The sequence below is a fragment of the Camelina sativa genome, chromosome 5, assembly GCF_030686135.1.
Source record: "Camelina sativa cultivar CO46 ecotype springtype chromosome 5, ASM3068613v1".
Classification (NCBI taxonomy): domain Eukaryota; kingdom Viridiplantae; phylum Streptophyta; class Magnoliopsida; order Brassicales; family Brassicaceae; genus Camelina; species Camelina sativa.
The window spans coordinates 12,922,757-12,948,280 of NC_141884.1; the positions used below are offsets into that span (position 1 = coordinate 12,922,757).

A 25,524-nucleotide genomic window follows, 5' to 3' on the forward strand; every position below is an offset into this window, starting at 1 on the left:
AGTTATTAAGGGGGAGTCTACATATATAAAGCGTGTGGCATAATCACCGGGCATATTTTTGAAGGTACATGAAATGACGGTGTTGCCCTTGTGGCCGGGTGTATTTTAGAAAGAGTTCGAGTAGCGTTTGAGTTTGTTTTTGTTTTCTTCTAGAAGGTTGTTTGAATAGTGATTACTATTACTATTTTTGATCGAATGTTTCTGTAATTATGGTTGTTGAAAGATAATTAAATTAAGCAGTTAATCTTTTATATTTAGTGCAGTCAACTAAGATTCTTTCTTTCTTTTTTTTTTTCATCTAGTGAAATTGCTTCTAGAGGGTATATGTATGTATGTGTTGGGGGGAATTTAATGGTTAGATTAGATTGTTGAATTTTTAATTCGTAACTAATAAAAAAAGAAAAGAAAGTTTAATTAAACAGTGATGCCTTGTAGAACTGAATAATCTTGTTGAAGCAGTAAACTTAAAAACTTATGTGTAACCTGGAATTGCTAAAGATAGTAGTATTCTTCGTGGTGGGTTATATTATTCCATTTTTTCCGGTAATGAATAGGTAGATAAGTAGTTTGTTTTTCATTTTATTGTTAAAAATTGGAAAATTAAGGTTTGTTTGGTTGGGTTTTTTGTGAATTAGTTATTAGAAAATATAACAAAACTCATAAAGTAACGATATTGGAGAATTAACGTAAAAGAATTTTCATTACATCTTCGTTTTAGTAGATGTCCATTGCCGTTACACAAACCCTTAATTCCTTTTATTGTTGCAATACAACTCATATTATAGATGGACACGAAATCGTTTTTTTTCTTTCTTTTTTCTAGGCCGAGATAGACACGAAATTGAAGAGAATCACATTTTATTCGTTAATGTTCTTATCGGTTACAATTAGAGATTTAGTTCGGTGGGAAGAATATCAAAATTTTCTTTATAAATCTGTGCTGACACACGTCAAAGTTGGGCTACAATTTTCAACTAGACGAGTCAAATAAGACGAGAATAGAGAGCAAATGAACTAAATAGCTCGTCTAACTTAAACTATCGACGAGTTTGCCGTCAATTGTTTGTCGTTTTCTTTAACTGTTTTCTTCCCTTTTTCAGGTATCTTATAGAATACTGTGTCGGTTCGTCCATAAAAAAACCGTAATGCCCTGTTCATCCCCACCAGTAATTTTGTATCATTATTGTTTGAATATGGTTTTGAGTGAGAATACATCCCCACCAGTAATTTTGTATCATTATTGTTTACAGCTAAGTTCGACTCTATCTTTTGGAATAATCTTGTAATTATAATATTATATATTGTCTCAAAATATATGTATTGTGTAGAGACATTCACGTATTGGTAATTCGTATCCATACACAATTCTACACAGATTGTAAAGTTATTCTAACGACGTGAATGTACAAAATTTTACTCGAATTTGTACATAAGTTTTAATTTTATTATCCAATAGCAAATTCCAAAATGATTTTGATGATATATCATCACTAATGGTTGCCACTTGGTTCACTATGGTACGTAATTTCCTAATTTAAGTTTTGGTCTAAAAACACTAGTTTTTGGTGGGCTTTAATTTGTATTATTTCGCCTCATGCACACTTATTATATATAAAACCCATTATGAAAAAAGCAATATTTTTTAGTTTTTACTTTCTACAAAAAGAAAATGTATAATCCCTTTTTCTCCTTCCGCTACGTTGGGGTTTTAAAACAAATCAATCAGTGCTCTTTATTATCAAAGAGAACTTACGAAAACCCCAAGGGGCAGCTGAGGACGACGATGGATATTCGACGAAAACAGTTGGCCATACAGAGTCGACGTGGAATTTTGATCTTTTTTAGGGCTTTGCCTTGTAGAAAAAGGAATCTGATTACGTATAAATAGCTGCGTTCTCTCGCTCTTCGTCTCTCTCAAAACTTCATCTTCGATCCTCCTGTTAGCCTCCTCGTGCTTTCGGATTCCTCGTTTGGTTTCCTTTTCCAATCGTAAGTTTTTACTTCTACTATATATCTCTGACCGTAATCTACATATCGTCTTAAGTTAAGCTTGCATGTTTGACCTAGATTTTTGGTGGAATCTTATTTGATATTTTCCTTCAATTCTGTTGATTTTTTTTTTGTCTAGGGTTATTGTAACCCTAACCCTAAATCGATTTTTTTTTTTGTTATTGATAGGTTCTTTATAACCATAATCTATATATGTCTGCTAAAAGAGTAGATATGGGTTCTAGAGATTTGATTAGCTGTTTACCCGATGAGATTCTTGGCAAAATCTTGTCATTGCTTTGGACAAATCGTGCTGCTTGCACAGCGGTTCTGTCAAAGAGGTGGAGGAACCTGCTTGCGCTTGTAGACAACCTTGATTTGAATGACGCAAGTGGTAACTATCGATACTTCTGTGATTTTGTGGACAGAACACTTGCACTCTTAAGCAATTCCCCCACCGTCAAGAGATTCTCTCTCAACTGTAACTTTCAGCATGAAGATGCTCGGGTGGACAATTGGATTCGCACTGTCCTGGAGCGCGGCTTCTTGGAACTTCACTTGAAGACCGTTGATCATCGTATAGACACTGAGTTCTTCACGAGCAACACATTGGTTAAGCTCACAATATGTGATGGGTTTTCTCTTGACGGTCGTCTCCCTCCTGGAGGCGTGTTTTTCCCTGCGCTCAAAACACTTTCTCTAGTTCAAGTGGAGTTTTCAGATGACTATACGGACTTCACGTATGAGGATTTCATCTCCGGTTGCCCTGTGCTTGAGGAATTATCCCTACACAATAAAGGCGATTACGATCCCCCGGATTGGAGTGGGGTCGTGTCTAGTGCTCCTTCCCTCAAACGACTGACCATCTTTCACAGTTTCCCCGATTACCGTGAGGTTGCTTACGAGAGTTGTTTGTTTGAGACACCCAGCCTTGTGTTCCTTGACTATTCTAGTTTTGTCGCGGAGAAATATGAGGTTGATTTGTGTTCCCTTGAAGAAGCTAGACTCAACATTCGATCATGGGTAAAGGAGGACGAGAGAAACGAGAGCGAACAAGATGATGAGAGCGACGAGGATGATGAGAGCGACGAGGACGATGAGAGCGACGAGGATGATGAGAGCGACCAGGATGATGATATTTTTGGTGATGTTACAGATCTGCTTTCAGGGATAAGCAATGTTAAAACGCTTCACTTATCTTATGACACTCTTGAGGTCAGTCAGTTTTCTTCCTATTTCTATTCATTGTTTCAATTTTGAAGTGAAAACTGAAAAGTCTCATTTTTGTATTTATAATCCAGGTGTTTCACTTGTGCTGTGATACAATGCCGATGTTTTACAACCTCCATACTCTATCTTTTGAGAGTCACAAAGATATAGGCTGGCAAGTGGTGCCACTCCTCCTCAACAACTCTCCAAACCTAGAAACTTTAGCCATCGAGGTATCATCAATTTCGTTCGATCAACGCAACATATAATTCTCTTTCTTTGCGAGAATATTTTTATTGTACATGAATTTGCTTATTCTTTTCTTTGCTTTAATATACCTTTTCAGGGTCTTGTGCACCAAGTTACAAATATGTGCGGGGACGCCTGCCCTTGCAATATCCCTAAGAGGAGGAAGAAGATGGAAGAGGGAGGATGCTGTTTATCGACATGTCAAGTGAAAATACTACATATTTCAGGGTATCGAGGAACTCTTAGAGAGCTGAAACAGATGAGGTATTTCTTGGCAAATTTGAAATGTCTTGAAACTGTCAAAGTTGGTGTTAAAGTGAATCGCCGACAAGACAGCTATGGTAATAACAAGTACCAGAGGATCACTAATGCTGTTATGAAGCTTCCTAGAGTTTCATCAAACTGTCAGATCCATTTCTTCTGATTTTCTCTTAGAAATTGATCATTAGCATGCCAAAAAAAATACTTCAGAAGATAAACGTTTTTTATGCTAGGATATATAATTAATCAGTAATTCGTTATATATTTAGGAAAAGAATAAAGAGAAAGTGGTCACTGATGAGAGACATGATTCTGAATTTAAGATTAATCTTTGTTTTTTTTTTTTAATATTTAACTTTAAAGTCTTTGTCATTATGAAAATAAAAGAAAATTATCTGCCTAATTCTGAAGAGCACTGCCATCTTAATTGATGCATCCTTCTACTTTGTTTATCTAAATTAGTATTTTTGCAGTATTTTTTCACAAATAAATCATCATTTTGAAAACAATTACCATTGAATGCTAATGCATTTAATATTAGTCACCAAAATTTCAAAATCAGCTATAGGTAAGATTTTACTATAAGATAAAGATTTTTTTAAAATATGGGTCCCACATTCGGGTGTTTTTTTTAATATTTGAATTACATCATATGCAGAAAAAATCAAAATTTTTATTAATTAAATTTATTACATAATAATTTAAATATAAATTCAAATGAAAATGAAAGAATCATATACTTATAAATATTTGAATTAGGTAGAAAAATTTCCTTATCTTCAACTTACTAGTATATATCATGATCAAAGATTCAAAATACTATCAATATATAGTTTGTACTTTTGATACAGAAGCAACAACTATATGTCAAAGAGAATGAAGTGAGTTTATCAATAGTTTGTACTTTTGATACAGAAGCAACAACTCAGATAAATAACTAAACCTTACCCCCTAAAAACTACACCATAAATCCAAATTTGTCAACCCAAACCTAAAAAAAATTCTATCCAATGAAAAATATTTTTTTTTGTGTTTATGTTTTTGAAAAATAAAATTTTTGTTGTATCTTTAGAAAAAAACTGAAGTGGTATTTTTGGAAAAATACTGAAATTGTGGTATTGTGGGGAATTTCTATAATATTTACTTTGTAATTTAAAATAACATTAATATTTAAGGTTTATAAGAAGTTTAAAACAAATCTGTAATATTAAAGGTTTATAAAAATTTAAAATAATAATAATATTTAAACTCTATAAAAGATAAAAATATTACTAATATTTCAAGGTTTATAAAACAAAAAATATCAAGAGAAATTGTTATAAATACCCTTTTGTAGATACCCCTATAAAAATACTTTTTTGTCATTTTCATTTTCTCTCTCCTTTACACAATTACAATGTGTTAACTTATAGTTTAACACAATTACAATGAGTTAAATTAACTTATAGCATATTTTTTAGGTTTGGGATCTTTATTTTACATTTAGGATATAGTTTTGGGAGGGGATAGAGTTTAATATTTGGAGTTTATGGTTTAGAGCTTAGTTATTTTGTATATTATTGAAAATATATAACAAGAGAGGATATTTTTGAAAAAAAAATATAGTAAAAAAGGTCTTTTTGCAAACGCCCTCAATAAACCTCTACACTGTTTTTACTTTTTACTAAGAGATCTCTATATTTGAAATATTCCTTTTAGAATAATATACAGAGACAAACATTGAAGATGTTCTTAGCATGCAGATTTTGTATTTTTTGCTTGTTGTATTTTGGATTAAAAATAATATAAAAATTGAGGAAAAAATTGTGTTGCAAAGTCTTCTTCTTTTTATTGTTTCAATTTGAAGTGCATTCTAGCTTGCAAAGACTTATTTTGCGTTGGTCACTTGGTTGTGACAATAAATTTAGGTGTCTACTGTTGCTGTAAATCAATGGCGGTGTTTCACAATCTTTGTCACTTTGTTTTTTGAGAGTGACAAAAAGAGAGGCTGGCCAGTGTTGCCTCTTCTCTTCAACAACTCTCCAAACCTAGAAACCTAAGTCATCAACGGTATCAACACAATTCTATCTAGTTGCTACGTTATTATTGTACATGCATTTGTTTCTGCCGTATCCTTTAAACATAATCGTACATGATTATTCCTTTTGATATCAGGGTCTGATGCACCAAGTTACACGCAGTAGTAGTAGTAGAAGAAGAACACTATTTATGGTTAAACATTTCACACATGTCCGTCCCAATGAACACTCTGTCCAATGATCCAAAACCTCTTCTTCTTCCACAAACTCTTCCTTAGTCCTCGGGGTTGCAACAGTCGCAGAAAAAACTTGGTTACTCATGTCGAGGAGGAGCACACTACCATAGGTTCATAGTTCAATGATAAATCAATCAAAACCAACACTATTATTTTGACGAAACAAATGAAGCTGTACTTACAAGTTTACATCAAAAGCACCCTTTTTAAAACATGACAAGGTTTGAAGAACATTGCACAACAAAAACTTCAAGTAATAACCGCGCCAAAAAGTAAAACACAACTCCTAACATGATCGATACAGGAAGAGCTGGTAAAGCCTTCTGATACACAGACAATAGCATCAACGTGATCCCCAAACCGGCTATGATCGCCAAGTAACAAGCGTAAACCGTCATCAGATCATACATCGCAGCTCTTCCAACCAAAACACTATAGAAGATGAAATCCCCAAGTCCTAACTTGATAGCACCTGATGATCCCAACCCAATCCCTTCAAGAAACGTCTCTGAATTCTCAGCCTGATCAGGTCTTCGATCAATCAAAGGCACATATATCTCTGCTCTTTCACTCGAACCTACATGTTCTTCATCTACTTCTGCTGATCTAACCACCCTTACTACTTCATTTCGATTAGTCCTGTTCTCAACGTCATCGTTATCATTCTGGCCTGATCTCCGCTCTCTCCAAACTCTCCTCTGAACCAAACGTGAATCATTTCGAATCACAGGGCGTGCTTCGTAAACCAAAGCCGGGATATCTTCGTCTCTAGATATAGCCATTTCCACAAGAAGACGTAACGGACCAACAGGTAAAAGCACAGCAGCAATGTCATAAAGTGCCAAAGCTACTAGAAGAACCCAAGTAGTCCACTCAGGCAATAACGTGAAGAAGTAAGCAACCAAAACACCAATCCAAACCAAGTAGCCTTGAGTGACCAAAATCGAAAACTTGGACATGAACACAGCGAAGACACCAACGACGGAGAAATTGAATAAAAGTATCAGAAACGTGATGCAATCAATCGGGAATCTAAAACGATCGATCAACAAAACTAAGATTTCTCCACCTAAGTTCGCTAAAACGATGAAAGCTGAGAAACCCATGTAAAATTTCAAGAATTTAACACATCTGAGGTAAAAGAGAAGGACGAGAACGAACGTTGCAACGGTGATTGCAGCGACGAAGACGAGTGAATTCAGAAAGGCACCTACGAATTTGTCCCATGAGGAATCTGAATCGCTCTCGGAGTAAGCTGCGGTAGCGATGGAGGAGAAAGATGCGGAGGAGGAAGAAGAAGGGTCGGAGTTTAGGATACAGACTAGAAGAACAACGGTGAACATACAAATCGAGACAGGTGTGAGGATTGCGATGAGTTCTTCGCCTAATGAATCTATAATGCTTCTGGGTCTTTGGTTTCGATCCATTGGGTACCCAAAGGTTTCAGCTTTTGGCAAGTCAAATTGACGAATTCGATGAGGATTATGAAGGCTCAGACGAAGAAGAAGCTAAAGGGCGAACCTTTTTCAGTTTTTTCTTTTTTTTTTTTTTTGTCTGAGCTTCTTCAGGCCACTCCACAATACGACGTCGTTTGGTTGCAGTATGACTTTTAAGTTTTAACTGTGAAGTCCATGAGGAATTAGAATTTACAAAGTTCATAGCCATTGTTATTATCTTTTAAAAGTTTTACTCAATATTATTTAGGTGTCTCTTTGTTTGGTATTGTGATGTTGTATCAAATCAGAGGTCATTGAAAATAAACCAAAACATTACAGTTTACATTTTTAGTAAAAACCCAAAAAGACAACGTTGCTCCAAAGATCTTACTTCTATGGTGAGGGCTTGTTAGAAAAGATGAAGAGATATTTTGAGTTTATTCTGTTTCCATTTTGGAAGTGCATAGAAGTCAGATTTCGCCATTCCGAATCTCTCTTCGAACTCTTTCTCTGTTAAGTACGCCTGAGAGATACAATTGCATTGAAGTGTTCATGTGTTTGTAAATAATAGTAGAACTAAACTTTCTATATGGAATTGCAGGGTTTACCTCTCTTCTTGTTGCATCTATATCTTTCACTGGCGCCTGAGAATCGACTCTAAGCTGTTCATATGAATATGCAAGTGACTCTAGACTACTGAGATCGAGATTGATTCCATTGAGTGGATTCTCTTTAGAAATGTCTGAGTTGGAGCTTGACTCTTGTCTCGTCAATCCTGCATCAGAAATTGCTTTGATATTAGATTCTAGAGACAAACTTAAGTGCAATCATCAGAAATTGTTTCTGCACTGCCTTCATCAATTGAGTGATCTCGAAGCTGTGTGATACTCTTCTGATACTTACGAGTTACGAGTCATATAACTAAGAACTTCAATGAAGAGGTTGACATATGAAACCTTACCATCACTAGAAGGATCCACTGAAAGAGATTCTGAGAAAAGCTTTTTAACAACTGGAGTTGAGTTACTGCTGCTTGTCCTGTCTTCTGAAGAGCTCAAGCTCGAAAGCTTTTCGCTGGAGCAAGGTGATACTCCTCGCTCTGATCCGTTTGAACTCACAGGTCGACTTGGTAAATCACGTGATGCATTATCCTTCGAGCGTGATCTCCACGGGCTTCCACTAGATCTCTGAAGGCACAAATGTTGTAGCTACTTCAAAACACATTTTCTTTCTTATATTTTGCTTGTTTACGATCATAACAATAAAAACGTCGGACTACTCTTGCATTCCAAGAAGTCCATTGGCTTTGTAGGTCATTACTGTAACATATCTCAAGTAAACAAGTTCTTTTGACTGTGACTTACCTTAGTGATTGTCTTCTTTCCTTTCAGACTAGCAAGCTTCCTTTCAAATGAATTACCTTGCATCTGCAATGTTTCCATGCATATTATTAGTGGAAGTACACAAAAACCCAAATTTTGAAACTCAGTAGAATGCTATCAAAACATTTTGGAATATCCTAACGCTCTGTTTGAGGTGACCTCAATCAAGATGGGAAGAGATATCTTACGTTCGCCTTTTCAGGAACCCACTCAAAGAAACGGGTGAAAAATGGTGGCTCATGGCCTTCTGTGATAACATATACAGGAGTCCTCACGGTTAAACCTTCTTCCATAATATCCATCTCTAGGAATTTCTGCAATCTCACAAGTAGGATGGACTAAAAAATATTAAAAAGGAAGCCATATTTCATAATACCGAGTATGGAAATAATCAAAGCATGTGATGTTTGATCCCATTTCTACCAAGTATCAGCCTAACTCTGCTTAATAATGTCTATGCTGCAGTTCCACCAAAAAACAGCAAATATAGCACTTGGAAGGCCAAATAAAGAGCAAAATTACCAAACCAAGAGTAAGAGCTTCTTGCTTCGACTTTATGTTTGAGTTTAATCCAATCCAAACATATACTTCACTTTGGCAGTCCAACAGTAATACATCTTCAGTAGTTAAATCGTCTTGCACAAAATTATATATTTCTTTCACCTGAAAATCTCACGCACAGAGTGGGTATAAGATAAGAGTATTCCCAGCTGATCTCTAATAAACTTAAAAAGATAGCATCAATACACATATGAATTGTACCTTGAGTACATCTGAACAGAAGAGAGCCAAAGTCAAGGACCAGTTGTACGTTAGGCATAATTTATAGCTGAACCATGGCAGAACTAACAATAATGTAAGATGATAGAAAGAAAATTGAAAGATGTTTACCATTACCTGAACTGCATGAACATGTAAATAAATGTGGTTCTTCTATTTGTTTTCTCATTTCCTTTTCTTTGGGGTACTCTGACTTCCCGCCAAGCAAATCCCAAAATGTATCTGGTTCATTTCCTTCCCTGATGTATACGGGTTGACAAGATGTCTGCAGATGGAAACGAAGAAATAGACTTGTCGGCTTGTTGCTAGTAATACTGAGCATAACCCTAATAAACCAGAATAAATGTATGGCATGGACTTAGTATACAGCAACTGAGAGCTAAAGTTACTTACATCAAGGAAATATAGCATTCTGTCAAGAACATCATGATCAGATTCTGATGAAAGTTTTCCAATCCAAGTGAAGGCAGAAGTTCCATATTGTAAAATGTAGGAGTAGGATGAGTTCAAGGAGGTTGCTACCTGCGTGGGGGCAACTTTCATTTGATTAATAATAAGTGAATGGCCAAAGAAATTACGAAATGTACCTTAACAAATCAGAAATGCAGAAAGTACTAAAGAACCCACTCGATCAACTTGGATTGCTTGCATGTTCCTTGGGCTTGTTCCTTGAACACGGAAAAGAGAAGCCTTGTTCTCATTATTTTCTTCCACTTTGTCTGCCTTCTCTGCTAGAAACGTTTTGTACCGTCTACTCAAACCGCCCTTAAAAACAACCAGCGACTGGAACATTGGGAAAAAACGAGAAGGTTCGCTTCCCTGATGTATATGACACTGGATGAAGAATGTTGAATGAAACAGGTCAGTAGGTTTACAGTGTTGAGCCAAAAGGAAAAGGAAAGCAAACAAATGAGCTAGGAACTAACCAGTACAGATTCACCCTTTATTGAACCAACAATGGCACTAGCATTGGTTATGGCATCAGCTCTATCTTCCTGCAGTGAAGTTAAAGAAACATAATGAAGTTTCATAGTGGAACAACTCACAAATGATTGACAAAAAAAAAAAAAAGCAAAGACTACAGCCTGCGTACCTGTATGCTTTCACAACCTATCCATACATATAATAGATGTTCTGTTCTTTCATTATAATCATATTTATAGTGCACAATATAGCAATCGCCGTTGAATAGCTTTGTCTGGTCCGGAATGGAGAGAAGCGATACCTCATCACCATCTACACGCCAAACCTGAAATTAGTTAAAGAATCCCATTAATCAAGCATATGGTCAGATATGTGACAGTTTTGGTATGAAGTACCTTCAGAGTGCCCCTGCAGTTCGCATAGGGAGGTTCATCTTCTTCATCAGGAAGCTCATCAACATCATATCCCTTCTGTTTGAACATCGCTACATAAAAGTGTTTGTGATTTTAGTATCTGATGTCAGTAGTTTTCTTAAGCAACTTTTGTATCATTTTCTAAGAACCAGAGCAATATGAAACAGACCTGCCACTTTTTCTCGCCCCTCATTGTAAAGGCTAGACTCCACAATTTGAGGCCACGTATTGAAAAATGACCTGAATTTAGCATTTTCTAGTCCTTCCGTTAAAAGTACTAAACTTGTGCTAGTTGAGCGTCCCTCCTTTCTTAGAAATTCCTAGAGCACAGCAAAATTAAATCATATTTTAAGAATGGACTTTCAGATGCTCTGGCAGAAACTAAGAGAAACACAGGTGAAGCGACAGATTAAGACTCCAGAGTCATATACAAATGTGCTTCCATATCAATCATGTTATATTACCAATAGTAGTACTTACTTCTGAGGATGAGATGGATGTCTTCCTTTCTGTAAGTGATGTGTTTCGTCCCATCCAAACGAATACTTCACTGTAACAGTCCAGCATGTAGCATTTGTTCTTTTCAAGCATATCTTTGTCCAGAGAACCTGTTCCAGTTGGATGTAGATTTCCCCGGGTATCTATCCTGTTCATGAAAGATTTCTTAGTTGATTAATAATGGTCTGTCTTTGCCAGCACTCAGCAGCTCCTCAAAGCACAGAAATTTTTGCTATTACAGCAATATGTTAAAAAGAACAAAACTGTTGCGAGTGTATAAACCACATCTCACCAGAACAATTCTGCACATGTAGTCTGAGTCTGTTCTTGGGTGGTAGAAGATGAAAGCTTGGGAATGGGCGCATAACCACCAAAGAAAGACCAGAATTCACCAGCATCTGAATCACCTGAAAATTTTCCATCCTCTACAAAAAAAAAACAGAGAAGTTATTAGTTATTGCTTTTATTTCAGTCCTTTCGATCAAAGAAGGAGCTGAAATTGAGAAAAATCTTACCAATAGTGGCCACCTCACATCTTCCGTCATGCTTGTTATCCTTTATATATTGCACAACCTCAAGGGATTTAGCTTTTTCCTGAGTGCTTGAGTTGCAACCAGCAAAGAGAAAAACTTTTGATGCAGTATCGAGAATGAACACATCATCATGGTTCAGTGATGACCGAAGAAAAGGCACCTTATGTAGTAGATTCAAATCAAGGGAAAACAATCAAAGTCAGATTAAATGAATATACACTAGACTCGAACAAAAGAAACTTAAAAGGGAATCCATCAAATGTTTTCGCTATATTTCCCACCCTGCAACTCTATCCAGGCATAAACAGGTTAAGGCTCATACAGCATAACAAGTCCACACAAATTAATAAATAAGATACGTCATAAACTATGCACCGGACAGGACTCTCTTCAAAGACATATTACCTCTTTAACACGAACAACATGATCTCCCTTGCAGCTTAGCAAGGTGACTTGGTACGTCTCGCCAACCAACCCAGTTTTTGGAGAATACTTGCCTTCAACAGGTATAATACAAGGTTTGAAGTAAGAGAGAAACTTCTCTGTCTCTTGACCTTGAACTTCACGGTATTGCACTGTACAACATCCAAGTGCTGCATCTAACTCTAGTGCTTTGTCAGATGCCAAAACTGAGTCCACCTTCAGATAATAAAAGGGAAAACACCAATTTTAGTTGTCATATACAATGTAGACCATTAAAATCAAGAAAAATGTGAGGATGGCTATTTCAGAGATAAGCAAAACAAAAAAAACCTCATTTGCATCATTTCCTAGCCAATAGTGAATTTCATACTGGGGAGATCCGACCTTAGGCAAAACCGTCTACACACACAACATGATAGAAAGTTAGAAACAGCTTACCCTAAAAGAACTGGTTCAAAATTATATACTTGTCACACGAATGTGAAAGAAACAGCTTTACTTACTCTGAGAACAAGGTATGCATTTCCAGAGTGGAATTTTCCAAAAGAAGACTTTGGGATAGAAACGAGCTGGTTATTATAAACGCACCAAATCTCCAAGCCACTAAAACCCCCCCCAAACAAACAAGGTTTAAACATAAAGAGAAACAAAAATAAAAATGTCTATGATGGATCTAATCTAATAAATAAAGCCATACATACCTTTTAGTTCCAACACCTTGGAATGATGAATCAATGTCTTTGCTTAGCCTAAACATTTTTGTTTTTTCATCGTCTCTGTAAAAAAAAAAAAACAAAATCCAACAAAAACAACAACAGTAACGCTTTAGTTTTAATCAAAATCAAAAAGAGGAGAGAGAGAGAGAGAGAGAGAGAGAGTAGGAAACATTCAAATCCACCAACAAACAATGTTGTTCCCAGATTTAAATTTCGCATTTACGCTTTTTTTTTTTTTTTTTTAATATAATTTGTGTAGTCTTCTCAGATTTAAAATAATTAATCATCCAGAGAGAAAACAACAACTTTTCCGCAACAACAATTCAAAAATTAGTCGGAAGATCCATACAGCTTTCGAGACTGTACAGTACTAACAAAAATCATAACCCAGAATAATAATAAGAACGCTATAACAAAAGCAAACCGCCTAAAATCTCCGAAAAAACAATTCGAAGATGGAATTTGAAACGCAACAAACAAAGAAACACACACAGGAAAAAAAGGAAGAACCACAACAATTACTCGGAATCAACTGAGAATACTTACAGAGATCAAAACATCGATTCGATCCGATCGTCCTGATTCTGTAGCGAAGAAGAAGAACAAAAAAAAAACTGAAGAGTGAGAGAGAGAAAGAGAGAGGAAGGAGTTTCGCAGAAAAAAAAAAAATCAATAAAGGACGACGAGAGACGGAGAGAGTGGCCAAAACCCAAAAACGGATGAAGAAATAATTTTTTTTTTTCTTTTTTTCTTTTTGCTTTTGATCTGCAAACAGTAGCATACATATATGGGTCCAATTTCAAAGAAACAAAAAAAAAAAAGGCGCCTTTTTTTTGTCAGACTTCTCCTTTTTTTTCTTTTTTCTTTGTGTGAATGATTTTATCATTATTATCTATATGAGAAATCCTTTTACATAGATTTATATCTTAATATTAATTTGATACATAAGTACAAAATTTATATCCATAATTGCATTGGAAAGAAATTTATATAAATTGAAAAAACAATCAACCAAAATTAATGTACTTACTAAAAACATTATGTATTATATTATACTGTGTGTATCAAAAAATTTTTGGTTATTCCCCACACGGCAAAAACGATATTGACTTTGTGTGACTATCTTTAGGACGTTGGCAATAATAACAAGTTAACTAGCTAGCATTTTTTTTTTTTTTTTTTTGTCAAACAGCTAGCATTTTTTATTTAAACAACTTATTAATTAGTATCTTATCTGCATAAGTTAATATTCTAGAAAAGATATTCCCATACTATAGTTTCGATGTTGCTATTTTGCTTAGTTGAGAGTATCTTTTGTTTAACGAACCGACTACTATATATCGACATTGTAATGCAATAGAGTAAAGAGTTCTATTGAGAAAACTGGAATTATTAATCTGCCATCATCCTTAGAATCGAATATTCAAATTAGGAAAATGTTCTCTCAGAATCAATCATTAATTATTCAAAGCAATTCCAATTGGTGAATATGTCATTTGCCATTTGAAAGATGAAGCATGGTTTCTAATTTAAGTAAAATCAACAAAAAAAAAAAAACAAAATGTGAGAAACAGTACTTGAGTGACGTTTGGCTTAATTTTTTTTTTTTCTGTTTTTCCATTGCTGAATTTATTTCTAAATAAAAATACCAAAAAATTAGATACCAGTCTTACAAGAAAAAATTTGAAGAAAAAAAAAAACACCTTTGCTAATATAGTTGAAAACAAAAATAAGAAATTTTATATCAACAATTGGAAGTGCTTTGATTAATTAAGAAGAAGAAAAATGATTTAATAACAAATTATCTTTTTTTGGAATTAAAAAAAAAAACTAAACGTCATTAATATAAATACTATACACAACAACAACATTATTGTAGAAAGAAAAAAATTGAATTAGTCTCATCACTTTCAGTTAATTCGTTGCTGCTAACGTCACACACACAGCGATGGTTGTAATCTCTGAACTTCCCGGCGGCTCCAATGGCGGTGATCCAAACAAGAATCCTCAAGAAGAAGAAGTGAATCAAAACGAGAATCCTCAAGAAGTAGAAGTGAATCTTGCTCCTGTTCCTCAACAACTTCCTAAAGGTATCATGGAGATCATCATCGCACGCGTGCCGAGATGTTATCACCTGAAGCTATCTCACGTATGCAGAGCCTTTCGTCGACTAATCGCTTCGCAACAGCTCTTCCTATCTCGCTTGCACCACGGTGTCACCGAGTCGGTTCTTTATGCCTTGATCTCGCTCCCAGCACTTGATACCCGACGCTGGTTCATTCTTCATCGTAGCAACATGTCTTCACGATTTATCAGAATGTATTCTTCATATCCTCCCACGTTTCCTGGTTCTGCTGCCGTCACAATCGGACACAAGATTTACGCAGTGGGTGGTTACGTCGGCTTTTTGCAACCCTTACCGGTTGCGATTGTCATCGATTGCAGATTCAATACGTGGCGTTATCTCCCAAATATGCAAAGGGCTCGTTTCGATGCAGCCGCCGGAGTGATCGACGGAAAGATTTATGTAATCGGTGGTCGCAAGAAACGTGATGATGATTGGATCGAAGTGTTCGATGTGACGACTGAGGTTTGGGAGACTGTTCCTAGTCAATGCCCTAACGATGCTAGTGCGAATGGAATATTTGGTACGTCTGTGGTGATGCAGGGGAGAATCTTCATTTTGGATCATCTGAGTTGTTTGTCTTACGAACCAAGTCAAGGTCTATGGCAGTCATGGGGACTTGAAAGTCAACTAAAGAGACTTTGGCGCCCATTTTCTTGTGCGGTTAGAGATTTGTTGTATTGCTTTGATCTTACGCTTTCTCTTGGACATCCAATAGTGGTATACTATCCGAATGAGTTGGTTTGGAGACCTCTGATGGGCGTATCCACTTCTGATTTGCCTATGCACAGTTATCATCATTGGTCTAAGATGGTGAATTTTGGTGGCAAGTTGTTGATTTTGGGCGGCTATCACGGGAGAGTACATGATGTTTTTTGTGTAGAGATTGCGTTGGAAACACGTCAAGGAGGTCAGATTTGGGGGAATGTGGAATCGACCTCGCTTGTGTATACAGACGACCTGCATTCGGCTTGCATTGAGATTTGTCTAACTGTTACGGTTTGATGATTCAAATCGTGGTGCATGGTTTCTTGCAGTACTTTGCAGGTATGTTTCTGTGATGATTTGTTATGTTTCAGACATTTTCTTGAGCCTCAAGTTTTAGTTAAGCTTTCATATACTTGCAGGTGAAGTTTGAGCAGCTTGTTGATACACGGGAGCAAGTATGAAGCAAAGTGACTCAGAAAGTGTGAATTGACACATTGGAAAGTAACTGGTCCTTCTTAATCTTTGTTCACAATGTGTATGTCGGCCACTGTTTTAGCCTTTATACCAAATAAAATACTTACGAGACTGACTTCTTGGAATGCATCTTTATTTTGGGTTTTCTTTTTTCACTAACTACTTCCGGTTTGCTTTTAGTTATATAACTACTTTTTTTGTAAGAAACCAGAGTAGTTTATACACTAATGAAACCTAATCTGCTTCTACTAAATGAGCAATTTGAAATCTTGGTATAGAGATGTAGATGAACACAGTGGTTTAGTTTACCGGTGGTTATGCTTTAACAATAGAAGTACAAAGTCCTGATGAAGGCTGAAGTTATCTATATATATAGATCATATATACAAAAAGAGAAGATAATATCGTCTGTATGATACTTTGCTATATATCAATTTAAAAATACTCACTGTGCTTCAAGTATATGAGAGCAATGTAAAAGCAAGACAAATCTGATTGTTAACCTGGCTGTAATCTTGCTTTCAAAACAACTGATCAAGACGATATAATCCTCTCACGGACATTTTGAAACTACATTGTTTGATCTTGGTACGATCGTGATTCTGGTTCACAAGGTCTAACAAATACAAAATTGACGGAGTTCTAGTAAATCAGTTAGTTCACCAAAACCTCCTCCAAGCTCAGTCTCTGTTCCACCAGCCGACTCTGTGTCTGCAGCACCTTCAGGATCCTCTCAGCAATCTGCTGATGCTGCTGTTCCTACTGGTTCGTCTCAGTAGAAACCAATGTCAGTTCAACTGCGTTCTGAATTTTTGCTTCTGCTAAGTTAGCTTCCAATGTATCGAAAATTCTTGGTCAACTATTTGTTTGTGTTACATTATATGATGGAAGAGAATAGAATTGTTACAACAGTTGTTAACTGTATAATTTTTATAACTTTAATGTTTACTTTTAAAGCCAAGCTGAAACCATAGATAACAGTTTCTCTCTTGGACCTTCTTGTAATACCTACCTAAATCACAGCTTTTGGATTTTGGATTGATGAGAGAGATTTTACCATTATGATCATCACAAAAATATCAAATTTACTGAATGGTGGTTCGGTCTCATCTTTATAAAGCTATTTACAAAGGTTTAAGATTACACAAAACAGAAAACAGACATAACAGTGAAAGAAACATAACCTTATCACTGAATAGATATAACAGTAAGATTAGACCTCAGAGCTTACTAGCTTGCCTGCCAAACAAAGAATGTCGACCTTCTGCTATAACCTCACCGGTCCTCTTGTTTCTCACTACAACAAGTGTTCCTTAGCTTTAGAAAGGAATGCAATAGACATGTCCACAGAAACACAAGGAGGTAAGCCTTCGATTTGTACAAGCGCTCCACCAACTTCAGCGAATACGGTTCACATGAGAAAATGGCTCAGGTACTACTACTTTTTTGGCAACCTCTGGTACTCCAAAGACATTCCAAAACATTAGTCTCTCATCTGCTCCTGCAGAAGCTACAGTACAACCATTCGGACTCTGGGCAGTATATAGAACACGTGATGTGTGACCATTGAGCTCAGCCATTTTCACCATAGATGGGTACTTCCAAAGTGTAAGCTGGTTCTGAGTAAACCCATGTGAGCTAAGCAACTCTCTTTCCTTGTTGCTCCATAACAAAGAAGAAACTTGAGAGCCAGTTTCTACCGTGTTCAAGCAAGCTCCTGTCCTAGTATTCCAGAACTTTATACTCCCATCTCCTTCACCGCCACCAGTTGCAAGCAAATTCGTTTGGAAAGGGCACCAAGCAAGAGCTTTAACTGCAGATGTGTGCTCTACAAGCCTGTGCAGCCGCTGAGTACTACTAGAACGGTCCCATATATTAACCACATTGTCGTTGCCACCACTTGCCAAGTGCTGTCCAGATCCTGACCACTTCAACCCACAAACTTGTAAAGTGTGACCCCTGTACGTATTCACAACGTGTGATCTAACCCGTACGTCGTTGTTGATGATCTTCCCATCCATTCCTCCCGTTTTCAAGATGTGATCGTTCCATGCCAACGATCCTACTCTAGACGCGTGACCACACTCCAACGTTCTCACTCTACGACAATCAGCACAATCCCAAATCTGGACTTGAGAGCTGTTAAGCCCAACAGCAAGATAACGACCATCTCGTGCCCAGTTGATGCTTGTGACAGGTCCCGTATCTTCATCAACAGTGACAAGTTCAGTAGTAGAACCCTTAGAAGCATCCCAGAGATAAACAGTATGATGCAATGCAATGGCTAAAACATTATCACTGCCCCAGTCAAGTAAGTTGAGACAAAAGTCATCGGCCAAGTCAGGAACATCCAACATTCTCTCGAAAGTCTTAGGGATGTGTCTAGGCGGCTTACGCTGTTGTTGGTAAATTCCCACTGGAGTTTGAGTAGCCACTGGAGGAGTTGGAGTTTGAGGTCTGTTCCTAAAAGAAAGGATACGAGTGCGATTGAGATTCATGGCTTCAGCCAAACGTTTCTTATAGGCTTCTCTCGATGGTGAGCTTACCTTCTTTGTTGCCTGCTGATCATCGTTCAGGTTTGGTGGTCTTTCCATTAGCTGCCAGTAGGCAAAGTCAAAATCCATGGCTGATCTATTCGGAATGAATCTGTCAAGCTACACACATAAAACAACAAATACAACTCATCATCAAAACACGAAATTGATAATCAAAACACGAAATCAATCAATTGAAACCCTAAAATCCCGAAGAACAGAACAAAGCCACAAAAATAAAAATAAAAAAGCGAAACCCTAATTTTTGTAACAAAAAACTTACGTTTTCTTTGGAGGAATCTCTAGGGAGAAAGGATCGCTGAATTGGGCATCGAGCCATTGCCTTCAAGTAGGAAGAACCTCCTGTATCCATTATCACAAAAATCACAAAAGAGAGAAACAACAACGAGCGATTGGTTAAGGGTTAGAACCTAGAAGAGACGATCTAAAAATAGAAACGAAACGAAAACCTAGTCGAAATAGTAAACTACACTAATCCTGCAGAGAATGAAACAAACGTTAGTAAAAAAATTGGATTGATAGAGAGAAAAGAGAGAGCCAGAGAGAGGTGATTTGATGATGATGAGGACTGAGGAGAGAAGTGTGATTAAGATTGGTCGCACGGCAATCGCTATTTCTATACACCACCACCACTTTAAAAGCCTTTATATAATAAGATTGGTCGGTTATTTCCGGTTTATTGATTTGTTTTCAAATTTAATTGTGGTTTAATTCGGTTTACGTATCCACTTGTTGTTGGGTTGATTCCCTCTGTTCGTTTCCCAGTCAGTCATCTTCGTCGTGTTCGAGAGAGACTGACGAAATCAAATTCAGGAAGGTAGAGAGAGATAGAATGGCGCATAGAATACTGAGAGATCATGAATGAGGCTGATGGATGGGGAACGTTCTGATTTCCCAATCATACGCGATTCATTGTCTCGGTGACAATCCTTTACGTTCGAATGGTAAAACTCTTCAACTTCCAATCTCCTTTGATGATTTTTTAAATGTTTCTCTGCAAATTTAGTGATTTCTGATTCTAGGGTTTAGGAAATTTTAGGGGGAAAGTCTAAACCTTTGGTTACTTCGAATTGATGATATCTGTAAATTTTAATTGTAGAGAATGCAAGTTTGGTAGTGGTATGTGCTTTATGTTTGATTTGATTCACTGTTTGTTGTTTTTATTTGGTATGCATTGCAGACAAAGGCGGAGGGTATGATAAGGAATGCAAGATCTGTACCCGACCTTTCACGGTGTTTAGGTGGCGACCTGGGCGGGATGAGAGGTACAAGAAGACTAAAGTTTGTCTGACATGCTGCAAGCTGAAGAATGTATGTCAACTTTGTCTCTTGGATCTTGAATATGGTCTTCCGGTTCAGGTCAGAGACACTGCGCTCAACATTAGTACTCATGATTCTATCCCAAAGAGTGATGTGAACCGGGAGTTTTTCGCTGAATAGCATGATCGTAAGGTATGGTTGACTCTTATCTATGTCCAAGCTTGGAATCTGATGAATAGTTATTATCTGAGTCTTGAATATGTTTTGAAATGTGGCAATACTGTTGAAAGCTTGATCTTATAGTGGCTTTATTGAAATGATCTTACTTTCTTATATGCAGACGAGAGCTGGACTAGATTATACGAGTCTTCTTTTGGGAAGATTCCATCTAATGATACCATTCGTATGCTTCAAAGAACAACGCCATACTACAAAAGGAACCGACCACATATTTGTAGTTTCTTCATCAGGGGAGAGTGTACAAGAGGTGCTGAGTGTCCATACCGAGACTTGTCCCAGCAGAACATTAAAGACCGTTACTATGGGTAACCAAACTACTGACTTTTAATTTCTTCTATTATATTTGAGTATGATAACGTTGAGTTACCCCCTTCAATTTCTTGATTTGGTATTTCCTGAAAAGAGAGTTAGCAATATTACATCAGTTTGTGGGCCTAATTGTGCTAAACTGCGTCTCATTTTGGAATAATCTCATTTTATTCTTCATATTCTGCAGTGTGAACGATCCAGTAGCTTTGAAATTACTTGGCAAGGCTGGTGAGATGGGCACTTTAGAATCTCCTGAGGATCAAAGCATCAAAACGCTCTATGTTGGTGGGCTAAACTCGAGAGTCCTTGAGCAAGACATTCGCGATCAATTCTATGCCTATGAAAGCATGTGCATTTGTCACATACACAACCCGGACGGAGCAGAGAAGGCTGCAGAAGAACCTAATAACAGGCTAGTTGTCAACGGACAGAGGCTAAATCTCACATGGGGTAGATCTCAGGTTCCCAAAACTGATCAAGATGGTTCGAACCAACAGTGCAGTGTAGCTCATAGTGGTTTACTCCCTCGAGCAGTTATATCTCAGCAGCAGAATCAATTTCCACCACCACAACCTCCTCATCAAGACAGACACTTTTACCCATCAATGGACCCTCAGAGAATGGGTGCAGTCATTTCATCCGAAGATGGCGGTTCAAATACCAGTGACAATAGAGGAGCTTCTTCGTCTTCTTACCCGATGCAGCAACATGGCCACTATCCTCACCAGCAATACCCGCCACCACAATATGGAGGATACATGCAACCACCTTACCAGCAGTATCCTCCTTACCACCATGGCCCGCCACAACAAGCTCCTCATCCTTATCCGCAACAACCAAGTCCCGTTTCAAGGCCTAATCCCCCTCCTCCAAGCTCAGTCTCTGTTCCACCAGCTGACTCTGTGTCTGCAGTACCTTCAGGATCCTCTCAGCAATCTGCTGATGTTGTTGTTCCTACTGGTTCGTCTCAATAGAAACCACTGTCAGTTCAACAGCGTTCTGAATTTTTTTGCTTCTGCTATTTACAATATAGTTAGCTTCCAATGTATCAAAAATTCTTGGTCAACTATTTGTTTGCGTTACATTATATGATGGAAGAGAATAGAGTTGTTACAACAGTTGTTAACTGTGTATAATTTTTATAACTTTAATGTTTACTTTTAAAGCCAAGCTGAAACCATAGATAACAGTTTCTCTCTTGGACCTTCTTGTAATACCTACCTAAATCACAGCTTTTGGATTTTGGGTTGATGAGAGAGATTTTACCATTATGATCATCACAAAAATATCAAATTTACTGAATGGTGGTTCGGTCTCATCTTTATAAAGCTATTTACAAAGGTTTAAGATTACACAACCAGAAAACAGAAACATAACCCTATCATTGAAAACAGATAAAACAGTAAGATTAGACCTCAGAGCTTACTAGCTTGCCTGCCAAACAAAGAATGACGACCTTCTGCAATAACCTCACCGGTCCTCTGATTTCTCACAACAACAAGTGTTCCTTTATAACGTCCTCTCTCGCCTAACAATCTCGACGTTACCTCCAACTCCTCCTGAAATCATATATCTCTCTCTCAGTCTCTCTATCCCATTTCTATGACACTCTTCAGCAGTGGTCAAATAAACAAAAAAAAAAAGGGGAGTTGAGGTCCTTGAGGAGACATACACCGAGCTTAGCTTGAGAAAGGAATGCAATAGACATGTCCACAGAAACACAAGGAGGTAAGCCTTGGATTTGTACAAGCGCTCCACCAACTTCATCCACAAGATTCGCAATCGCACCATTAGCTAGATTCCTGTCTCTATCCTGCATTCATCACAACTTATAAGTTGATCAAACACCATCTCAAAGGGAAAACCAACAATCGTTATACAAACAACAATTACAAGAACAATATAAAGGATAATATATCTTATTCTTCTCCTTCTTGATTCTAAACAAATATTATAAGAACAAACCAATGGCTCAGTGGTAAAACAAACCAATTCAGATCATCACACACTACTATATATAAACAATTACAAGGAGATCTAAACAACAATTGAGTTTCTTCTCCTTCTTGATTCTAAACAAATCTTATAAGAACTACACCAATGGCTCAGTGGTGAAACAAACCAATTCGGATCATCATCCACTGGTACTACTATAAAGAGTATAATAAACCAAATTCTCATGTTAAAAGCCTCAAATAATCCAATTCCTAAAACCCTATGACGCTACTACTTCTCATTGAATCTTACGAAGAGGAAGACGAACGAACCGTCAAACGGAGAGGGACCTTGAAGGAGCAGGAAATGAAACCCGGGTCGACCCGGTTGACTCGGATTCCTCTGAGACTAAAAACCTCGTAGAAGCTTCTTCCTTCCCGTGAAAACTCTTCTTCCAGTTCCAGTCGCTGTGCCTCGCCGCCGTCTTCTTCAACCTCATCGCTCAGTTGCAAATACTCGACAATTTTTTTCTCCATTATCATCAATTCTCATTTCTTCCTCCCACTTCCTATTTTTTTTTTAGGATAAAATAAACAAAATAATTCAAGTTCCTTCAGATTAGGGCTGGGCAAAATAACCGATAACCAAATAACCGACCGAAACCGAATCGAAAAAAACTAAACCGAACCGAACCGAAATTCTTCAAATACCCGAATGGTTAGTAAAAATCTATATCCAAACTAACCGAAACCGAACCGAACCGAACCGACAATTAAATTGTTAACCGAAATATCCGAAAACCTAGAAGATATCAAATATTATATACTTAATATTATGCAAAACTATAAAATAAACTTAAAATATAAATGATTTCTAGATTCAAAACAATTAAATATTTTAAATAATCAATATATGTAAATGTTATTATTTTGAATTTACAAAGTTAAATACTATTTTGTAAAATTGAATCAATATTTTTCCCTTTTTTGTATTTTTGTTATTGTATATTTGGTTAATTTTGGTTATATTCGGTTAGTTTTGGTTATATTTGGTTTATTTGGTTAATGTTAATATAATTTATGTTAGTTATGGTTATTTATTTAAATAACCAAACCGAAACCGAACCGAAAGAAACCGAACCGAACTAAACCGAAATTTCATAAATATCCAAATGGTTACTATATTACTATATCCAAAATAACCGAAACCGAATACAACCGAACCGAAACCGAATGGTTAACCGAATGCCCAGGCCTACTTCAGATACTGTACTTTTGTTTGGGCCTTATTACTAGGCCCCATTTTAAAATCGCTTATACGACGTATTAGGCCTCATTTTACAATCGTCTATACGACGTCGTTGAGGTCTTCGTTCCTTTTATAATACCACAGGTCCACAACCAACATAACCGCTTCTTTCAAACTCTCTCTCTACTCACTTTCAGTTAATTCGTTGCTGCTGACGACATCACACGGTGGCGATGGCTTTGACCCCTGAAAATTCCGACGACGGATCTAATGGCGGAGATACAACTTCCGATGATTTGATCTTTGAAATTGAAATAGATAATCTTGCTCCGAGAGAAGAAGATGAGAATCTTGCTCCGATTCCTCCTCGACAAATCCCAGAGTTACTCATCACAAGAACCGTAGCACTAGTCCGGAGATGTCATTACCCGAGGCTATCTCTCATCTCCAGAGCTTTCTTTCGCGTCATCTCTTCGCCGGTACTCTACAGAAGGCGCTTGCAACTCGGCGTCACCGAACCGGTTCTTTATGCCTTGATCGGATTCCCTTATAGTTACGAACGTTTCTCGAGATGTCACATTCTCAACTTAAACATCTCAGAAAGCTTGCGCGAGGTCCCTACATTTCCTCCTATATATCCTGGATCTTCTGTGGTCACATTCGGATACAATATGTATGTGATCGGTGGTTTGAACGGGTTTAATCACCCTGTATCGACTGTGTTTGTCCTCGACTGTAGATTCCACGCGTGGGACAATCTCTCAAGGATGCACAGGGCTCGCTACCGTCCAGCCGCCGCAGTCATTGACAGAAAGATTTATGTCATCGGAGGTTGCGAGAGGCATCATGCATATGATGGTTGGATCGAAGTGTTCGATGTAGAGAAAAGAACTTGGAGTACTGTGCCTGATCCATCCCACTACATCTCTAATATGCCAGGAGGAGGGTTTGTCACATCTGTGGTGATGCAGGATAGGATTTACATTTTGGATGCTCTCTGTGCTTTGGTCTACGAACCAAGACAAGGTACATGGCAGTCTTTGGGACTTGAATCATCTACGTTGATGGATTTTTGGCGCGACCCGTGTTGTGTGATTGAGGATCGCTTGTATAGCTTTGATGTACTGTGTGTTCTTAAACATCCAATAGTGGTATTTGATCCAGTTGAAATGGTTTGGAATCCTGTCAAGGGTTTAGACGATGGCTTGCCTTACCTCAGATACTCTGTGTGTCAAATGGCGAATGTGGGTGGAAAGCTGATGGTTTTGGCCACTTCAAACACCATCTATAATGATACTTGGTGCATAGAGATCACGTTAGAAAGACGTGAAGGAGGTGAGATTTGGGGGACGGTCGATTCAAAGGATATTGTGCTTATCTCCGGGACCTCGCCTTCTATTGATCTTTCTTGCTCTGTTACGGTTTGATGATCTATGGGATGGTTTCTTGCAGTTCAAGGTAGGTTTCTCTTTTCATGTGCATGGACTATATGGACAATGATATTATGACATTTTCTGTAACCCCAAGTCTTATTCGGCTTTCATGGATTTGCAGGTGAAGAAGGGTCTTTTATTACATCTACTGTTGATTTGAGAGCAAATAT

At 37.3% G+C, this 25,524-nt stretch overlaps 5 protein-coding genes and 3 pseudogenes across 18 annotated transcripts; 4 read left to right on the top strand and 4 right to left on the bottom strand.

The window, feature by feature from the left end:
• The first annotated feature begins 2,184 nt into the window (after positions 1 to 2,184).
• On the top strand, positions 2,185 to 5,739 carry LOC104786680 (F-box/LRR-repeat protein At2g29930-like). 7 transcript variants are annotated; one of them, XM_087450011.1, is made up of 4 exons: positions 2,185 to 3,012; positions 3,064 to 3,204; positions 3,291 to 3,431; positions 3,545 to 3,914. In XM_087450011.1, exons 1-4 carry the CDS (start codon positions 2,203 to 2,205, stop codon positions 3,869 to 3,871), a joined length of 1,419 nt encoding a protein of 472 aa, XP_087306137.1. In that variant the 5' UTR covers positions 2,185 to 2,202; the 3' UTR covers positions 3,872 to 3,914. The 7 variants fall into 7 exon arrangements, with proteins under 7 accessions (XP_087306137.1, XP_087306138.1, XP_087306139.1 ...); XM_087450012.1 differs by having other exon boundaries at positions 3,073 to 3,204; XM_087450013.1 differs by having other exon boundaries at positions 3,082 to 3,204.
• Positions 5,740 to 6,090: 351 nt separating this feature from the next.
• LOC104786681 (presenilin-like protein At2g29900) lies at positions 6,091 to 7,545 on the bottom strand. Its single transcript, XM_010512126.3, has one exon. It carries the CDS (start codon positions 7,387 to 7,389, stop codon positions 6,169 to 6,171), a length of 1,221 nt encoding a protein of 406 aa, XP_010510428.1. The 5' UTR covers positions 7,390 to 7,545; the 3' UTR covers positions 6,091 to 6,168.
• Positions 7,546 to 7,692: 147 nt separating this feature from the next.
• On the bottom strand, positions 7,693 to 13,963 carry LOC104786682 (villin-1). Of its 3 annotated transcripts, XM_010512130.3 has the most exons (22): positions 13,614 to 13,888; positions 13,053 to 13,127; positions 12,855 to 12,954; positions 12,682 to 12,750; positions 12,334 to 12,567; positions 11,911 to 12,088; positions 11,688 to 11,820; positions 11,378 to 11,543; positions 11,067 to 11,217; positions 10,880 to 10,968; positions 10,654 to 10,809; positions 10,487 to 10,555; positions 10,188 to 10,394; positions 9,954 to 10,082; positions 9,678 to 9,825; positions 9,543 to 9,553; positions 9,303 to 9,443; positions 8,969 to 9,094; positions 8,763 to 8,825; positions 8,360 to 8,585; positions 8,007 to 8,173; positions 7,693 to 7,921 (listed from the first exon to the last, which is right to left on the bottom strand). In XM_010512130.3, exons 2-22 carry the CDS (start codon positions 13,106 to 13,108, stop codon positions 7,808 to 7,810), a joined length of 2,733 nt encoding a protein of 910 aa, XP_010510432.1. In that variant the 5' UTR covers positions 13,109 to 13,127; positions 13,614 to 13,888; the 3' UTR covers positions 7,693 to 7,807. The 3 variants fall into 3 exon arrangements, with proteins under 3 accessions (XP_010510432.1, XP_087306143.1, XP_087306142.1); XM_087450017.1 differs by lacking the exon at positions 9,543 to 9,553 and having other exon boundaries at positions 9,303 to 9,451; positions 13,614 to 13,963; XM_087450016.1 differs by lacking the exon at positions 9,543 to 9,553 and having other exon boundaries at positions 9,303 to 9,451; positions 9,672 to 9,825.
• Positions 13,964 to 15,015: 1,052 nt separating this feature from the next.
• On the top strand, positions 15,016 to 15,826 carry LOC104789190 (putative F-box/kelch-repeat protein At2g29860 pseudogene; annotated as a pseudogene).
• A 1,613-nt stretch (positions 15,827 to 17,439) lies between these two features.
• LOC104786685 (cell division cycle 20.2, cofactor of APC complex-like) lies at positions 17,440 to 19,550 on the bottom strand. Of its 5 annotated transcripts, none has more exons than XM_010512132.3 (4): positions 19,192 to 19,549; positions 18,921 to 19,028; positions 18,770 to 18,837; positions 17,440 to 18,672 (listed from the first exon to the last, which is right to left on the bottom strand). In XM_010512132.3, exons 1-4 carry the CDS (start codon positions 19,279 to 19,281, stop codon positions 17,772 to 17,774), a joined length of 1,167 nt encoding a protein of 388 aa, XP_010510434.2. In that variant the 5' UTR covers positions 19,282 to 19,549; the 3' UTR covers positions 17,440 to 17,771. The 5 variants fall into 5 exon arrangements, with proteins under 5 accessions (XP_010510434.2, XP_010510435.2, XP_087306145.1 ...); XM_010512133.3 differs by having other exon boundaries at positions 18,770 to 18,831; positions 19,192 to 19,535; XM_087450019.1 differs by having other exon boundaries at positions 17,440 to 18,837; positions 19,192 to 19,550.
• Positions 19,551 to 19,691: 141 nt separating this feature from the next.
• On the top strand, positions 19,692 to 21,908 carry LOC104786684 (zinc finger CCCH domain-containing protein 25-like; annotated as a pseudogene). The gene is made up of 4 exons (XR_015556796.1): positions 19,692 to 19,873; positions 20,110 to 20,381; positions 20,530 to 20,734; positions 20,926 to 21,908. The product of XR_015556796.1 is annotated as a zinc finger CCCH domain-containing protein 25-like (transcript).
• A 98-nt stretch (positions 21,909 to 22,006) lies between these two features.
• Positions 22,007 to 23,292, bottom strand: LOC104786683 (uncharacterized). Its single transcript, XM_010512131.3, has 3 exons — positions 23,006 to 23,292; positions 22,411 to 22,551; positions 22,007 to 22,297 (listed from the first exon to the last, which is right to left on the bottom strand). The coding sequence occupies exons 1-3, from the start codon at positions 23,213 to 23,215 to the stop codon at positions 22,154 to 22,156; spliced, it is 495 nt and encodes a 164-aa protein (XP_010510433.1). The 5' UTR covers positions 23,216 to 23,292; the 3' UTR covers positions 22,007 to 22,153.
• An 862-nt stretch (positions 23,293 to 24,154) lies between these two features.
• LOC104789191 (putative F-box/kelch-repeat protein At2g29780 pseudogene) lies at positions 24,155 to 25,358 on the top strand (annotated as a pseudogene).
• The last annotated feature ends 166 nt before the right edge of the window (positions 25,359 to 25,524 follow it).

Bases quoted from the DNA above. Each gene is read 5' to 3' on its own strand.
- LOC104786680 (XM_087450010.1), top strand. From the start codon at position 2,203: ATGTCTGCTAAAAGAGTAGATATGGGTTCTAGAGATTTGATTAGCTGT. The intron at 3,205-3,290 runs GTCAGTCAGTTT...TTTATAATCCAG, and splicing joins TATCTTATGACACTCTTGAG to GTGTTTCACTTGTGCTGTGA. The intron at 3,432-3,544 runs GTATCATCAATT...ATACCTTTTCAG, and splicing joins TAGAAACTTTAGCCATCGAG to GGTCTTGTGCACCAAGTTAC.
- LOC104786681 (XM_010512126.3), bottom strand. From the start codon at position 7,389: ATGGATCGAAACCAAAGACCCAGAAGCATTATAGATTCATTAGGCGAA.
- LOC104786682 (XM_087450016.1), bottom strand. From the start codon at position 13,108: ATGTTTAGGCTAAGCAAAGACATTGATTCATCATTCCAAGGTGTTGGA. The intron at 8,826-8,968 runs GTAAGATATCTC...GAAACATTGCAG, and splicing joins GGGTTCCTGAAAAGGCGAAC to ATGCAAGGTAATTCATTTGA. The intron at 8,174-8,359 runs GTAAGGTTTCAT...TTTCTGATGCAG, and splicing joins AGTGGATCCTTCTAGTGATG to GATTGACGAGACAAGAGTCA.
- LOC104786685 (XM_087450018.1), bottom strand. From the start codon at position 19,281: ATGGATACAGGAGGTTCTTCCTACTTGAAGGCAATGGCTCGATGCCCA. The intron at 19,029-19,191 runs GTAAGTTTTTTG...TTATGTGTGTAG, and splicing joins GAGATTCCTCCAAAGAAAAC to CTTGACAGATTCATTCCGAA.
- LOC104786683 (XM_010512131.3), bottom strand. From the start codon at position 23,215: ATGATAATGGAGAAAAAAATTGTCGAGTATTTGCAACTGAGCGATGAG. The intron at 22,552-23,005 runs GTTCGTTCGTCT...TGATGAATGCAG, and splicing joins AGGTCCCTCTCCGTTTGACG to GATAGAGACAGGAATCTAGC. The intron at 22,298-22,410 runs GTATGTCTCCTC...ATATGATTTCAG, and splicing joins TTTCTCAAGCTAAGCTCGGT to GAGGAGTTGGAGGTAACGTC.